Source organism: Ranitomeya imitator, chromosome 1 (assembly GCF_032444005.1).
Source record: "Ranitomeya imitator isolate aRanImi1 chromosome 1, aRanImi1.pri, whole genome shotgun sequence".
Classification (NCBI taxonomy): domain Eukaryota; kingdom Metazoa; phylum Chordata; class Amphibia; order Anura; family Dendrobatidae; genus Ranitomeya; species Ranitomeya imitator.
The window spans coordinates 945,396,150-945,413,752 of NC_091282.1; the positions used below are offsets into that span (position 1 = coordinate 945,396,150).

The following is a 17,603-nucleotide window of genomic DNA, read 5'->3' on the forward strand; positions in this document are numbered from 1 at the left end:
TTTCATATCGCTGAGCTGTTTGAGTGTGGTCACGTGTCTTTCAAGTGTCATAGTGGCTCCCATTGCTGAGTGGTGATGACATTAATATGACAAATTAATGCTGTGGCAACTGCAGACAAAAACATGGAGCATTGTAGGAGGGTTAGAGTTGAATTATTGGAGAAGAGAATAGGTGGTTTTGTTATTTTACAATATTACCTTTTTAAAATCATTTCTTTTTTGGAAAACCTGAACTTCCAGTTCTCTTGTCTCAGGTAAAGCTTATTTTAGCTTCTATTATATTTATTTTCTGTGAACATTTGAGTCGCCCGCCAGGGCCGTGGGGTACTCGGTACCGGGTCCTGAGTTCACAGGGCGATGTCACGGTGTCGACCCTGTCCATGGCCCTGGGCGCCCATGTAAAAGGGAATAGTCTTTAAAGGGAATGAAGTTTATGTTCGTGATGCCACCTGTGGTATTCGGTCAGTGGGGACTGACGCTGCTTTAAGGGCTCCTCTGTGGTGATGTTATGGCAGCTAGATGGTAAAACTTCCCACGGGTGAAGTATATACCCAGAGCTCCTGATGTGTAGATGGAAGATGGTAAATGGCGCAGTAAGGAATTAGGACACAGGTTTGCAGTCTTTTTACCTTGTTTACTGAAGACTTCAGGCAGCCACAGTCGAGGGCACCAGATCACAGGACAGGCAGGGTCCGGTTGGCTTGGAAGTGAATCCAGAGTCCCCTTTACCAAGTGGAGTTAAAAGCCTTCCTCTACCACGGTGGTGTTGTAGTCCCTTACCGCCTATGGATTCATATAAGGTCCTCACAGATGTTCTCTCTCTGTCCCCCATATAGGATAGGACATAACCCATATGACTGGTGACTTAAGCCTGTTTATAGGGACTCTAACATGCCTCAGGCTCTATGGGTGTTACCGTTCCTCCTGGGTGTGTGTGGGGACAGATAACTTGCAATTCAGCTGTCCTGCTGGTTTCTACTGTAAGTCGTAGAGTCCTTACAACCTCGGTGGTCTGGCCACCAGTTATCTGCACTTCAGAGGGAGGCAGCCTGATCTTAGCTGGTCTCCCCTGATGTTGCTCTCCTGTGCCTCGCTCTCCTGCACACTCACTGAACAATGTTCGGCTTTCTGTATGTCTCTTCCTCCAGGGGCTGCAGTACTTCAGACTACAGGCCCCTTCAGACCTTCTGACACTCTATGGCGGTCTGCTCTCTTCTGTGTCTCTCACTTTTTGAACTGAAACTGAAACTGAACTCTTTCACTCCAGAACAGAATGTCTTTCTAGGGGAGTTTACCTTAAACAGGTTTAGAGCTCCCCCTTCTGGCCTGGAGTGTAAACATGTTGTATGCATTGTGGTTACCTGATAAAAGATCTCCTTCATCGCTTCCAAGTGTAACATCACTCTCCCCGTGAGGAAAGCAATGCTACAACCAGGACCCTGGGGCGCCATACATTTATAGTGCAAGTAACCCCTGGTTTCTGCTTGGAGGCTATTTGTTGCTGATTCCGGCTCTAATCCATCATCTTTGCCCCTTTTTGGGCTAATTTTGTGCTTTTTTTGCACCAATTGATTATTCTATCTTTTTTGCAGTCTATTTTATATGTGCTCATCTGGGGTTTCTTTGGTTTCTACTTTTGCGCTTTGTCTAGCAAATCCAGATGTTTTTCCCTGATAAATGAATTGCGATTTTTTTAAAAATTAAAAAAAGAAAAATCTGGGGGTTTTTTTCATAGGAACTCACAAAACCATGAGGACGCTTAAAATGTTTTTCGAGCTTGCACACTTTGACCAAAATATCAGTCAAGACCTCATGCATATTATTTATAATTTACTGCTCATCTTCCCTTTTTGTGCAGGATATATCCAAGTCCAATTCTAATACTAGACAACCACTCCCTCCAAGAATTTGTAGGCTTGTGAGTGGTTGTTTCATCATTATTTTGCACCTGTGTTGCTTCCACCTTTATCAAGGGGGGCTGCTGCATCCTCTAAGTGCATTTGTTTTTGGACCTGTGTTGGTAAACTCAGCTGGCTTTTTTTCTTATTTTTGTGTCCTTTTACTGTACTTTTGCTATTTAAAAAGTCACAAAATGCGGTGCAACTTCACTCTGGTCTTCCCCTGGTGTATTTTTGAGTCTGATAGACTTGTTGTCATGCTGGGTAAAGGATTAGTAAGTGCACAACTAAGGGGAAGAGGGAGCCCAAACACTGGGGAAGAAGAGAGTAGAGACCCCTAGGCAGATCTAAAATCACCCTGTCTGCCCTAAACATCCCTATATATGTTCTGCACCTATCCCCGAGTAGAAACCTAATCCCTGCCTGACCCTAGCAACAGGCCCTACATAGGGAGGGGATGGGGTTGAGTACTAGTCAGTCCCAGCTGAGAGTGCAGCTGTTTGACTTTTCTTCCAACTAAAAGTAAAGACAGAGACGGTAGATGGATGGGAGGAAAACACTTAGCTTGAGAAGACCACCAAGATATCATGTAAGCAATCCTCCAAAGGTCCTCAGAGAAGACACTAACCGACTGCGAGAGCTTCCAACAAGATTGAGGCAAGTATGAGCTAACACCGGCACCATGCTGCAGCAATTAAATGTGTTTAAACCTTCAGCACAGATGTGTGATTAGCAGCAGAAGGTGGAGGTAACTATTGGGTCCTAGAGGGAGAAGTATGTTGCTCCATAACAGGGATGAAAATATCAAGAAGGAGCTAAACACAAAGACCTTCTACAGCCGGATCCAGGATGACTGTCACACCTGACATACCCATGGCACTTGTGGGCTGACTTTTGCAACTTCTGGCCTCAAAAGTTGCAAAAACAGTTCATAAATGGAAGAAAGCCCATTTTTAACTTTGCAGCAAATTCATGAATCGCGTTTGCCATTTTAATGACTTTGGAGCTGAAAATTGCAACTAATGCCAAAAGACTAAATAGCAAAGTGACAAAAGTGCAAATGATGAATCAAGGCCCATACTCAAACCTGACAGGCAGCATTTGGGGTCTGTATGGTGCTGATGGTGTCCATCATGTTATAGTTGAATTTGTTTTTTTTGTCCCTAATACAGAACAAAGTAACACAATTCATAACGCAGATTTGAACCCAGTCTAACATCTCACCGCCACTGCTGATACTCTGAAAACATATATGATAAATGCACTCATTTCAGCAATGACCTTTGTTCATTTTTATGACAAAATGTTGTGATATAGATTTTCTGCCAACACAGAGAAATAAGTCATAAATGTTATTAAACTAAGGGAGTTGATTTATACAATACATCAGCAAAAGATTTGACTTGTTCTCCTGTTACCTCACTGTTCTACCTAGATGTTTAGCTGTGCATAAAGTATCCCTGTTGGGAATCCAAGGCTTTTAAATGAGACACCATATAGAATACTATGAATTAAAACATACTATTGGGTCACTCAGTAAAATAAACATCATTAAATCATACAAGGCAGGAAATCAATTTACTCCACTTTCTATGTTTGTGCCATTGCCTTATCTAAGACAACATTTACTCAGCGAATTGTAATAAACAAATGGCTACAAAAAAAGCTGATCTTAAGATTAGAAGCAGTGGGACCCTGGATAATTGGCTAGTCTAGTGAGGATCAATTTAATTAAGAGTGGTTATCTAAAGGGGGAGACCTTTTAAAAAAAAAAAACAATGCAGGGCCGGTATCAATCAGGGCCGGGGGCACCGCCAAAGTTGCTGCTCTCCATGCTCAGAGGTGTGACTGAATCCATGCCTGCATTGCCACCGTGACTGAGACTGAATGCTCCTGGAGGAAATAAAATTAATTTTCTCTCTGCAGTATTCGGCTATGCACAGGCCCCGTGCAGGTTGGGCTACTTTCACACTAGCGTCGGAATCTCCCCGTCGCAATGCGTCGGGCAGAGATTCCGACGCTAGCGTTTAACGCACTGCACAACGGAGGCAGCGGATGCATTTCTCCGGCGCATCTGCTGCCCCATTGTGAGGTGCGAGGAGGTGGGGGCGGAGTTCCGGCCGCGCATGCGCGGTCGCAAAAAGCGGTCCGTCAAGAGCAAAAAACGTTACGTTACATGTAGCGTTTTTTGCTCCCGACGGTCCGCCAAAGCACGACGCATCCGTCGCACGACGGATGCGACGTGTGGCAATCCATCGCAATGCGTCGTCAATGCAAGTCTATGGGGAAAAACGCATCCTGCAAGCACTTTTGCAGGATGCGTTTTTTCTGCAAAACGACCCATTGTGACGGATTGCAGTTAACGCTAGTGTGAAAGTAGCCTTAGTAATGCTATTACCCTGCAGATTAACCCCATATCTGGAGGTTAATAGTGTTTTTTTCTGATGGAAGGTTACCTTTAAGGTAATCATGCTAGAACGGTAATTCTTAAATCTGTACAAAAGGTTGTCATTTTGGAGATCCTATACCACTACCCCATCCCTAACGTAACAGTGTTTTCACTAGTGATTTTTTAAGTGGAATTGAATTCTCCTCAAATTTTGCAACAATCTGTGTTCTTCAGAAACAGATTTTTCCTATTTGCTCCTTGCAAATTTAGCAAAATGGCAGTTGGGACTATAGAAGGCCAGGAAAACAGCTAAAAAAATTAATACCAAATGTTCACAGTTGTAGGCATGTTCTTTACATGAACTGATGCAAACCCTAAAAAAAAAACAGTGAAATTCCAGGTTGTGAGGTATCAAAACATGAAAAATGCGAAGGTTGTGAATACTTTTGCAAGACACTATTGATATGATAAACTGTGCCTGATGAAGAGACCTGAGTAGTCTCGAAAGCTTGCTATTTATTACCATCTTTTCAGTTAGCCATTAAAAGGTATCAATCACTGAGAACTCTCAAAGTTTAATGTTTTCTATTTTTTTTTTACATCTTGCATGTAATATGCTTTGAGGTCTGGGGAGATGCGCAGCAAAACAAAAACATTACAGAGAGTAGCTTCTTGGCAAATTTGCCCATTTCAGATCTATGTAGATCAAATCATCTCTACTGGCTTCCACGGGCTTCTAGGAACTTCAGCATTCCATAGAAACCTAGTGGTAACACTTCTCTAGGTCTTTTCTTAGGTATTTTGATTCATAGAATGATGATTATTAATGATTGGGAGAGAATCATATCCACGTAAAATTCTGAACTTGTTATTATAATTTTAATAGTAGAAAAGATTATAAAATTACTGATTTTTCTTTTCAGCATTACCTGGGAAGAAGAAGACAACCTATGGGATGTTTGACAATAGCATCTACCAGAAGCCAAATAAACCAGAAGTATGATTGTTTTTTTTCTTTCTTTCTTTCTCTCTTTCTTTCTTTCTCACACCTGAACTTTAAAGTTCAGGATTCATACCGGACACCTAGTGTATGGAACCCTAACCACAGGATGTCCGGTTTTCTGTTCGAGTTTGGATGCCTAATAAAGTTTGCTGAAAGGCTACAGTACAGCCAATCAGCAAGCTTTTGAGCTATGGGCACTTCCAGAGCCATCACAGCTATGCCATGTATTGGTATGGCTGTGATTGTGTAACAAGATAACACAGGGTGGTAGTCATGGGCAAGTCCACTAAGCAACAGTCAGTGAGCACCCCGGCCCCTTGCACATAAAGAGATGAGTACTCACTGTCAGTTAGAATCCTAATCCCAAGAAGCACCACAGAGTCGCAATCTTTGTTCCAACGATTAAACTTTATTAAACAGCAAGACATCCATCACATCCAGGGGTACAGTTCACAGAGGTCAACAGTTCCTTTGCTTTCCCTGCCATCTCTACGGACCATTTGGGTCCCATCTGTTCATCAGCTCCCATCCTGGATTCAGGGCCCGTGGGGACAATCTCATTGAGCCAATGCCTATTCCCATTGCCCAGCAGTCCTTGGAAATAAGTTATTCTCCTCCAGGGGTATACCCTGCTCCCGGCAGTGGAGCAAGCCTACTTAGGTTCTGTGGCAAGAACAGGAAATCCTTATCCTGTAAACCTGTGGGACAGCCCCTTCTTAACCCCTTCTGTCCCTAAACTAAATGTGTACAATTGCAATGACATGGGGTCTGCAAAGCAATACACAATGCATATGAAACATGACACATTAATACATGACAAGGCAATATGCAACATTACCACACAGAAGTACAGTGTAAACCTGAGGGAACCATTGGGTGCCACATGGGCTCAGTGTATAAAAGAGAGGAGGTAAATGAGGTTACCTGCCACCTCATTACAATTGGTCAGTGCACCACATGATCTAGCCTGTATAAATGATGGATCATGACACAATTTTTTACTGTACCACTGTATCTATATGAGTAGTGTGGCCAAAAAATAAATCTACTCTGCAGCCGTCTCTTTTCCATTTTTGGTCAAAGCAAATTATTGTACTTTGCAAAACCCTTCATTGTCTCCAAATGCCGCAACACATCGATTTCCAGCTACTAACACAGACCTACAAAGCCATCCAGAATCTGTCTTTTCTATATATCTCTGAACTAATCTCCCAATATTTCCCACCATGTAACATCTAGTCCTCCCAAGACCTCCTTCTCTCCTCCACAATCGTACGATCTTCATACAATCACCTGCAAGACTTTTCCCGAGTGTCCCCCACACTGTAGAATTCTGTGGCCCAACACATTTGATTACCCCATACATTCGGAACTTTCAAGCTGAACTTGAAAACCCATGTCATCAGAACAGCTTACAGCCTGCAATGACCCTGCTGCCACCTCAACAACACCAAAGCTGTTGCAACCCGTGAACCTGCTGTCTCCTTCCCCATTATCTTGAAAAATGTAAGGCTGCAAGATTAGGGTCCTCTTCCCTCTATAAGTTTGTTCATTGTAATTTGTATTTGTGCTTTGTAAGTAACCCCTCTTCATGTAAAGCACCAAGGAATCAATGGTGCTCTAAAAAAATTATAAAAATAATCCTCTGCATAATGTTCCATCCAGTGCGCACCACTGCCCTCCTTGCCGGACTACACACAGCTGAAAGCTGTAGCAGTTGGCACCTGGGCTTCATCATCATCATCATCATCATCCTCATCAGATATGTGCTGCGGTGGTCCGCTGACCTTTTACATTACCTCTACCATGTACTCATACTCCAATAGAACATGTGGTTGGGTATCAGTGCACTCAATGTCTTCTAATTGTTGGCCACAGTCAGGTGGATGGTCCACAGAACTACAGCCAGCAGAGTCATCAAAAAGTAGAAGTGACTACTGCATGACCTGGGGCTCAGACACACTTGCCTGATTTGCACAAGGGTGAGATGGAAGACAGATGCTCCATGGCCGCAGGAGCAAAATCTGCACTTTCAGCAGGGGACCGGGTGAAAAACAAAGTGAAGGAACTGAAGGCACTCTCAGCCAACCAATCTAAAACCACATCTACTTGTTATGGCCTCACCAGTCATTCAGCGGTACTCGTATCTATGAAATTACATAGAATATCCTGTTGCCTGCTTGCACTAGAGGCAGGTGTTTCATTTGGGCGCATAACAGGCACAGATCAACCATGGCCCTTCAGCACATACACCACCACCAGCAACATGGCCCCATGCCCTATTTGATGCTCACCTCCTTGCTTTCAACCCAAAAAAGTGCAGAGTATTACACATCCTGTATACAGAGAGAGATTGGCCGGCAGATCATTACACTGCCTGTTTTCATAGTACCCCAAAAAAAATCAATGAAAGAAGACAAAAACTGTGTTGCATACCTTCTCCTCCTATGCCTCTTCCACCTACACCACCAACTCCACCTTCTGCTTAAGCTCCTCATCCACTTGGACCTCCGCCTCATGTTTTAAGATTATAATTTTATTTTTTTTTTATTCCATGTTATTTTAAGTCATTTCCCAATCCAAATTCGTTTGCAGGGCAATTGTTTTGCTCTTGCTCCCATTTAGCTTCCTTTTGCAGGCCTCTAACTCTTGCTATGACCATTTTACAACCATTTTAAAGCATCAAAATTCGAGTTGACTTTTACTGGGTTCTGGTTTGGGGTCAAGTTCATATACCAATCCAAAATTTTAACTCTAGTTTGGCCAAACCTGACAAACTCGAACATCTACAGGTCCGCTCATCCCTGCTTTCTTTATTTTCTTAAATAAGAAGATTGCTAGAGACCAATATTCTTCTACAATTGCAACATCCATGCTTGTTATATCACCTGTGTACTAACTATAGGAACCAGATATTGCCTTATGTAACAAGATGTAAGTGCATTGCTGGTAACTTATGTGTCAGCAGTCCATTGACACGCTACATGATTCTGTAGACATGTCTGTAGTTTGGCTCTGATGGGAAAGTCTAACTGATAGAATTTTATTATGAATATGTATTATGTATGCTGTCCCTCAATACTTTCTTTGGTGGCATTAACCCCTTTACCCCCAAGGGTGGTTTGCACGTTAATGACCGGGCCAATTTTTACAATTCTGACCACTGTCCCTTTGTGAGGTTATAACTCTGGAACGCTTCAACGGATCCCAGTGATTCTGACATTGTTTTCTCATGACATAGTGTACTTCATGACAATGGTAAAATTTCTTTGATATTACCTGCGTTTATTTGTGAAAAAAACGGAAATATGGCGAAAATTTTGAAAATTTTGCAATTTTCCAAATTTGAATTTTTATGCAATTAAATCACAGAGATATGTCACACAAAATACTTAATAAGTAACATTTCCCACATGTCTACTTTACATCAGCACAATTTTGGAACCAAAATCTTTTTTTGTTAGGGAGTTATAAGGGTTAAAAGTTGACCAGCAATTTCTCATTTCTACAACACCATTTTATTTTAGGGACCACATCTCATTTGAAGTCATTTTGAGGGGTCTATATGATAGAAAATACCCAAGTGTGACACCATTCTAAAAACTACACCCCTCAAGGTGCTCAAAACCATATTCAAGAAGTTTATTAACCCTTCTGGTGCTTCACAGGAATTTTTTGAATGTTTAAATAAAAATGAACATTTAACTTTTTTTCACAAAAAAATTTAATTCAGCTCCAATTTGTTTAATTTTACCAAGGGTAACAGGAGAAAATAGACCCCAAACATTGTTGTACAATTTGTCCTGAGCACGACAATACCCCACATGTGGGGGTAAACCACTGTTTGGGCGCATGACAGAGCTCGGAAGCGAAGGAGCGCCATTTGACTTTTCAATGCAAACTTGACTGGAATTGAGATGGGACGCCATGTTGCGTTTGGAGAGCCCCTGATGTGCCTAAACATTGAAACCCCCCACAAGTGACACCATTTTGGAAAGTAGACCCCTTAAAGAACTTATCTAGATGTGTGGTGAGCACTTTGACCCACCAAGTGCTTCACAGAAGTTTATAATGTAGAACCGTAAAAATAAAAAATCATATTTTTTCACAAAAATTAATTTCCTCCCCCAATTTTTTTATTTTCCCAAGGGTAAGAGAAGAAATTGGACCCCAAAAGTTGTTGTACAATTTGTCCTGAGTACGCTGATACCCCATATGTGGGGGTAAACCACTGTTTGGGCGGATGGGAGAGCTCGGAAGGGAAGGAGCGCCGTTTGACTTTTCAATGCAAAATTGACAGGAATTGAGATGGGACGCCATGTTGCGTTTGGAGAGCCCCTGATGTGCCTAAACATTGAAACCCCCCACAAGTGACACGATTTTGGAAAGTAGACCCCTTAAGGAACTTATCTAGATGTGTGGTGAGCACTTTGACCCACCAAGTGCTTCACAGAAGTTTATAATGTAGAACCGTAAAAATAAAAAATCATATTTTTTCACAAAAATTAACTTTCCGCCCCCAATTTTTTATTTTCCCAAGGGTAAGAGAAGAAATTGGACCCCAAAAGTTGTTGCACAATTTGTCCTGAGTACGCTGATACCCCATATGTGGGGGTAAACCACTGTTTGGGCGGATGGGAGAGCTCGGAAGGGAAGGAGCGCCGTTTGACTTTTCAATGCAAAATTGACAGGAATTGAGATGGGACGCCATGTTGCGTTTGGAGAGCCACTGATGTGCCTAAACATTGAAACCCCCCACAAGTGACACCATTTTGGAAAGTAGACCCCCTAAGGAACTTATCTAGATGTGTGGTGAGCACTTTGACCCACCAAGTGCTTCACAGAAGTTTATAATGCAGAGCCGTAAAAATAAAACAAAAAATTTTTCCCACAAAAATTATTTTTTTAGCCCCCAGTTTTGTATTTTCCTGAGGGTAACAGGAGAAAGTGGACCCCAAAATTTGTTGCCCAATTTGTCCTGAGTGCGATGATACACCATATGTGGGGGGAACCACTGTTTGGGCGCATGGGAGGGTTCAGAAGGGAAGGAGTGCCATTTGAATGCAGACTTAGATGGAATGGTCTGCAGGTGTCACATTGTGTTTGCAGAGCCCCTAATGTACCTAAACAGTAGAAACCTCCCACAAGTGACACCATTTTGGAAAGTAGACCCCCTAAGGAACTTATCTACATGTGTGGTGAGCACTTTGACCCACCAAGGGCTTCACAGAAGTTTATAATGGAGAGCCGTAAAAATAAAACAAACATTTTTTTCCCCCAAAAATTATTTTTTAGCCCCCAGTTTTGTATTTTCCCAAGGGTAAGAGGAGAAATTTGACCCCAAAAGTTGTTGTCCAATTTGTCCTGAGTACGCTGATACCCCATATGTTGGGGGGAACCACCGTTTGTGCGCATGGGAGGGCTCGGAAGGGAAGGAGTGCCATTTGGAATGCAGACTTAGATGGAATGGTCTGCAGGCGTCACATTGCGTTTGCAGAACCCCTAATGTACCTAAACAGTAGAAATCCCCCACAAGTGACCCCATATTGGAAACTAGACCCCCATGGAACTTATCTAGATGTGTTGTGAGAACTTTGAACCCCCAAGTGTTTCACTACACTTTATAACGCAGAGCCGTGAAAATAAAAAATCCTTTTTTTTCCCACAAAAATTATTTTTTAGCCCCCAGTTTTGTATTTTCCCAAGGGTAACAGGAGAAATTGGACCCCAAAAGTTGTTGTCCTATTTGTCCTGAGTACGCTGATACCCCATATGTTGGGGTAAACCCCTGTTTGGGCACACGGGAGAGCTCGGAAGGGAAGGAGCACTGTTTTACTTTTTCAACGCAGAATTGGCTGGAATTGAGATCGGACGCCATGTCGCGTTTGGAGAGCCCCTGATGTGACTAAACAGTGGAAACCCCCCAATTATAACTGAAACCCTAATCCAAACACACCCCTAACCCTAATCCCAACAGTTACCCTAACCACACCTCTAACCCTGACACACACCTAACCCTAATCCCAACTGTAAATGTAATCTTAACCCTAACCGTAACTTTAGCCCCAACCCTAACTGTATCCTTAACCCTAGCCCCAACCCTAACTTTAGCCCCAACCCAAACTGTAGCCCTAACCCTAGCCCTAACCATAGCCCTAACCCTAACTTTAGCCCCAACCCTAACTGTAGCCTTAACCCTAGCCCTAACCATAGCCCTAACCCTAGCCCTAGCCCTAACCCTAGCCCTAACCCTAGCCCTAACCCTAGCCCTAACCCTAACCCTAGCCCTAACCCTAGCCCTAACCCTAGCCCTAACCCTAACCCTAGCCCTAACCCTAGCCCTAACCCTAGCCCTAACCCTAGCCCTAGCCCAAACCCTAACCCTAATGGAAAAATGGAAATAAATACATTTTTTTAATTTTTCCCTAACTAAGGGGGTGATGAAGGGGGGTTTGATTTACTTTTATAGCGGTTTTTTTAGCGGATTTTTATGATTGGCAGCCGTCACACACTGAAAGACGCTTTTTATTGCAAAAAATATTTTTTGCGTTACCACATTTTGAGCTATAATTTTTCCATATTTTGGTTCACAGAGTCATGTGAGGTCTTGTTTTTTGCGGGACGAGTTGACGTTTTTATTGGTAACATTTTCGGGCATGTTACATTTTTTGATCGCTTTTTATTCCAATTTTTGCGAGGCAGAATGACCAAAAACCAGCTATTCATGAATTTCTTTTGGGGGAGGCGTTTATACCGTTCCGCGTTTGGTAAAATTGATAAAGCAGTTTTATTCTTCGGGTCAGTACGATTAAAGCGACACCTCATTTATATCATTTTTTTTATGTTTTGGCGCTTTTATACGATAAAAACTATTTTATAGAAAAAATAATTATTTTTTGCATCGCTTTAATTCTCAGGACTATAACTTTTTTTTTTTTTTGCTGATGATGCTGTATGGTGGCTCGTTTTTTGCGGGACAAGATGACGCTTTCAGCGGTATCATGGTTATTTATATCCGTCTTTTTGATCGCGTGTTATTCCACTTTTTGTTCGGCGGTATGATAATAAAGCGTTGTTTTTTGCCTCGTTTTTTTTTTTTTTCTTACGGTGTTTACTGAAGGGGTTAACTAGTGGGCCAGTTTTATAGGTCGGGTCGTTACGGACGCGGCGATACTAAATATGTGTACTTTTATTGTTTTTTTTTTTTTATTTAGATAAAGAAATGTATTTAGGGGAACAATTTTTTTATTTTTTTTTTCATTATTTTTTTATTTTTTTTTATTTCTTTTTACACATTTTGAAATTTTTTTTTTACTTTTTTACATTGTCCCGGGGGGGACATCACAGATCAGTGATCTGACAGTGTGCACAGCACTCTGTCAGATCACTGATCTGACATGCAGCACTGCAGGCTTCACAGTGCCTGCTCTGAGCAGGCTCTGTGAAGCCACCTCCCTCCCTGCAGGACCCAGATTCGCGGCCATCTTGTATCCGGGGCTGGAGGAAGCAGGGAGGGAGGTGAGACCCTCGCAGCAACGCGATCACATCGCGTTGCTGCGGGGGGCTCAGGGAAGCCCGCAGGGAGCCCCCTCCCTGCGGGAAGCTTCCCTATACCGCCGGCACATCGCGATCATCTTTGATCGCGGTGTGCCAGGGGTTAATGTGCCGGGGGCGGTCCGTGACCACTCCTGGCACATAGTGCCGGATGTCAGCTGCGCTAAACAGCTGACACCCGGCCGCGATCGGCGGCGCTCCCCCCGTGAGCGCCGCCGATCACGCTGGACGTACTATCCCGTCCGTGGTCATGGGGGCCCACCCCACCTCGACGGGATAGTACGTCCCATGTCAGAAAGGGGTTAAAGAGAAAGTTGGTTTACTTAACATACAGATTTATTTATGCATACTAATTAAAGACAAGTGTTTTGATCTGTAGAGGATACACTTCTAATTTTCTTAAATTTGTAAGTTCCTGTAAATTCAAAGTTTCTTTGCATTTTGATTTAGGAGGAATGCCGAAAAAATAAATGCCCAGAGATAGAGTTGGGCTAATACAGTGCTTTGCGAAAGCATTCGGCCGCCCCCCTGGAACTTTTCAACCTTTTCCCACATATCATGCTTCAAACATAAAGATACCAAATGTAAATTTTTGGTGAAGAATCAACAACAAGTGGAACACAATTGTGAAATTGAACGAAATTTATTGGTTATTTTACATTTTTGTGGAAATTCAAAAACTGAAAGTGGGGCGTGCAATTTTATTCGGCCTCTTTACTTTCAGTACAGCAAACTCACTCCAGAAGTTCATTGTGGATCTCTGAATGATGCATGTTGTCCTAAATGCCTAATGATGATAAATATAATCCACCTGTGTGTAATCAAGTCTCCATATAAATGCACCTGCTCTCTGATAGTCTCAGGGTTCTGTTTGAAGCACAGAGAGCATAATGAAGACCAAGGAATACAACAGGCAGTTCTGTGATACTGTTGTGGAAAAGTTTAAAGCCGGATTTGGATACAAAATGATTTCCAAAACTTTAACCCCTCTGTGACCTTAGACGTACTATCCCGTCGAGGTGCCCTGGGCTTATCTGACCCTGGACGGGATAGTACGTCATAGCCGATCGGCCGCGCTCACGGGGGGAGCGCGGCCGATCGCGGCCGGGTGTCAGCTGTTTATCGCAGCTGACATCCGGCACTATGTGCCAGGAGCGGTCACGGACCGCCCCCGGCACATTAACCCCTGGCACACCGCGATCAAAGATGATCGCGATGTGCCGGCGGTGCAGGGAAGCACCGCGCAGGGAGGGGGCTCCCTGCGGGCTTCCCTGAGCGCCCCGCAGCAACGCGATGTGATCGCGTTGCTGCGAGGGTCTCCTCACCTCCCTCCCTGCTCGAGCCCCGGATCCAAGATGGCCGCGGATCCGGGTCCTGCAGGGAGGGAGGTGGCTTCACAGAGCCTGCTTAGAGCAGGCACTGTGAAGGCTGCAGCGCTGCATGTCAGATCAGTGATCTGACAGAGTGCTGTGCAAACTGTCAGATCACTGATCTGTGATGTCCCCCCCTGGGACAAAGTAAAAAAGTAAAAAAAAAATTTTCCAAATGTGTAAAAAAAATTAAAACAAATATTCCAAAATAATGAAAAAAAAAAAAATATATTATTCCCATAAATACATTTCTTCATCTAAATAAAAAAAAAACCAATAAAAGTACACATATTTAGTATCGCCGCGTCCGTAACGACCCGACCTATAAAACTGTCCCACTAGTTAACCCCTTCAGTAAACACCGTAAGAAAAAAAAGAAAAAACGAGGCAAAAAACAACGCTTTATTATCATACCGCCGAACAAAAAGTGGAATAACACGCGATCAAAAGGACAGATATAAATAACCATGGTACCGCTGAAAGCGTCATATTGTCCCGCAAAAAAAGAGCCGCCATACAGCATCATCAGCAAAAAAATAAAAAAGTTATAGTCCTGAGAATAAAGCGATGCAAAAATAATTATTTTTTCTGTAAAATAGTTTTTATCGTATAAAAGCACCAAACCATAAAAAAAATGATATAAATGAGGTATCGCTGTAATCGTACTGACCCGAAGAATAAAACTGATTTATCAATTTTACCAAACGCGGAACGGTATAAACGCCTCCCCCAATAGAAATTCATGAATAGCTGGCTTTTGGTCATTCTTCCTCACAAAAATTGGAATAAAAAGCGATAAAAAAAGTCACGTGCCCAAAAATGTTTTCAATAAAAACGTCAACTCGTCCCGCAAAAAACAAGACCTCACATGACTCTGTGGACCAAAATATGGAAAAATTATAGCTCTCAAAATGTGGTATTGCAAAAAATATTTTTTGCAATAAAAAGGGTCTTTCAGTGTGTGACGGCTGCCAATCATAAAAATCCGCTAAAAAACTCGCTATAAAAGTAAATCAAACCCCCCTTCATCACCCCCTTAGTTAGGGAAAAATAAAAAAAATGTATTTATTTCCATTTTCCCATTAGGGCTAGGGTTAGGGCTAGGGTTAGGGCTAGGGTTAGGGCTAGGGTTAGGGCTAGGGTTAGGGTTAGGGCTAGAGCTAGGGTTAGGGTTAGGGCTAGGGTTAGGGCTAGGGTTAGGGCTAGGGTTAGGGTTAGGGCTAGGGTTAGGGCTAGGGTTAGGGCTAGGGTTAGGGCTAGGGTTAGGGTTAGGGCTAGGGTTAGGGCTAGGGTTAGGGTTGGGGCTACAGTTAGGGTTGGGGCTAAAGTTAGGGTTAGGGTTTAGATTACATTTACAGTTGGGAATAGGGTTGGGATTAGGGTTAGGGGTGTGTCAGGGTTAGAGGTGTGGTTAGGGTTACCGTTGGAATTAGGGTTAGGGGTGTGTTTAGATTAGGGTTTCAGTTATAATTGGGGGGTTTCCACTGTTTCGGCACATCAGGGGCTCTCCAAACACGACATGGCGTCCGATCTCAATTCCAGCCAATTCTGCGTTGAAAAAGTAAAACAGTGCTCCTTCCCTTCCGAGCTCTCCTGTGTGCCCAAACAGGGGTTTACCCCAACATATGGGGTATCAGCGTACTCAGGACAAATTGGACAACAACTTTTGTGGACCAATTTCTCCTGTTACCCTTGGGAAAATACAAAACTGGGGGCTAAAAAATAATTTTTGTGGGAAAACAAAAAGATTTTTTATTTTCACGGCTCTGCATTATAAACTGTAGTGAAACACTTGGGGGTTCAAAGTTCTCACAACACATCTAGATAAGTTCATTGAGGGGTCTAGTTTCCAATATGGTGTCACTTGTGGGGGGTTTCTACTGTTTAGGTACATTAGGGGCTCTGCAAACGCAATGTGACGCCTGCAGACCAATCCATCTAAGTCTGCATTCCAAATGATGCTCCTTCCCTTCCGAGCCCTCCCATGCGCCCAAACGGTGGTTCCCCCCCACATATCGGGTATCAGCGTACTCAGGACAAATTGGACAACAACATTTAGGGTCCAATTTCTCCTGCTAACCTTGGAAAAATACAAAACTGGGGGCTAAAATATAATTTTTGTGGAAAAAAAAATATTTTTTATTTGCATGGCTCTGCGTTATAAACTGTAGTGAAATACTTGGGGGTTCAAAGCTCTCACAACACATCAAGATGAGTTCCTTAGGGGGTCTACTTTCCAAAATGGTGTCACTTGTGGGGGGTTTCTACTGTTTAGGTACATTAGGGGCTCTGCAAACGCAATGTGACGCCTGCAGACCATTCCATCTAAGTCTGCATTCCAAATGGCGCTCCTTCCCTTCCGAACCCTCCCATGCGCCCAAACGGTGGTTCCCCCCCACATATGGGGTATCAGCGTACTCAGGACAAATTGGACAACAACTTTTGGGGTCCAATTTCTCCTGTTACCCTAGGGAAAATACAAAACTGGGGGCTAAAAAATAATTTTTGTGGGAAAAAAATTTTGTTTTATTTTTATGGCTCTGCATTATAAACTTCTGTGAAGCCCTTGGTGGGTCAAAGTGCTCACCACACATCCAGATAAGTTCCTTAGGGGGTCTACTTTCCAAAATGGTGTCACTTGTGGGGGGTTTCAATGTTTAGGCACATCAGTGGCTCTCCAAACGCAACATGGCGTCCCATCTCAATTCCTGTCAATTTTGCATTGAAAAGTCAAACGGCGCTCCTTCCCTTCCGAGCTCTCCCATGCGCCCAAACAGTGGTTTACTGCCACATATGGGGTATCAGCGTACTCGGGACAAATTGGACAACAATTTTTGAGGTCCAATTTCTTCTCTTACCCTTGGAAAAATAAAAAATTGGGGGCAAAAATATAATTTTTGTGAAAAAATATGATTTTTTATTTTTACGGTTCTGCATTATAAACTTCTGTGAAGCACTTGGTGGGTCAAAGTGCTCACCACACCTCTAGATAAGTTCCTTAGGGGGTCTACTTTCCAAAATGGTGTCACTTGTGGGGGGTTTCAATGTTTAGGCACATCAGTGGCTCTCCAAACGCAACATGGCGTCCCATCTCAATTTCTGTCAATTTTGCATTGAAAAGTCAAATAGCGCTCCTTCCCTTCCGAGCTCTCCCATGCGCCCAAACAGTGGTTTACTGCCACATATGGGGTATCAGCGTACTCAGGACAAATTGGACAACAATGTTTGGGGTCTATTTTCTCCTGTTACCCTTGGTAAAATAAAACAAATTGGAGCTGAAGTAAATTTTTTGTGTAAAAAAGTTAAATGTTCATTTTTATTTAAACATTCCAAAAATTCCTATTAAACACCTGAAGGGTTAATAAACTTCTTGAATGTGGTTTTGAGCA

General features: G+C 42.9%; 1 protein-coding gene across 3 annotated transcripts in view; it reads left to right on the top strand.

Annotated features, from left to right (window-relative positions):
• Positions 1-17,603, top strand: part of BANK1 (B cell scaffold protein with ankyrin repeats 1) — a 1,115,425-nt gene that overhangs the window by 1,075,755 nt on the left and 22,067 nt on the right. For all 3 annotated transcript variants that reach the window (XM_069743643.1, XM_069743641.1, XM_069743642.1), the window contains one exon: positions 5,211-5,284. In XM_069743643.1, coding sequence (XP_069599744.1) covers positions 5,211-5,284 — 74 coding nt within the window. The remainder of the gene's footprint in view (positions 1-5,210; positions 5,285-17,603) is intronic.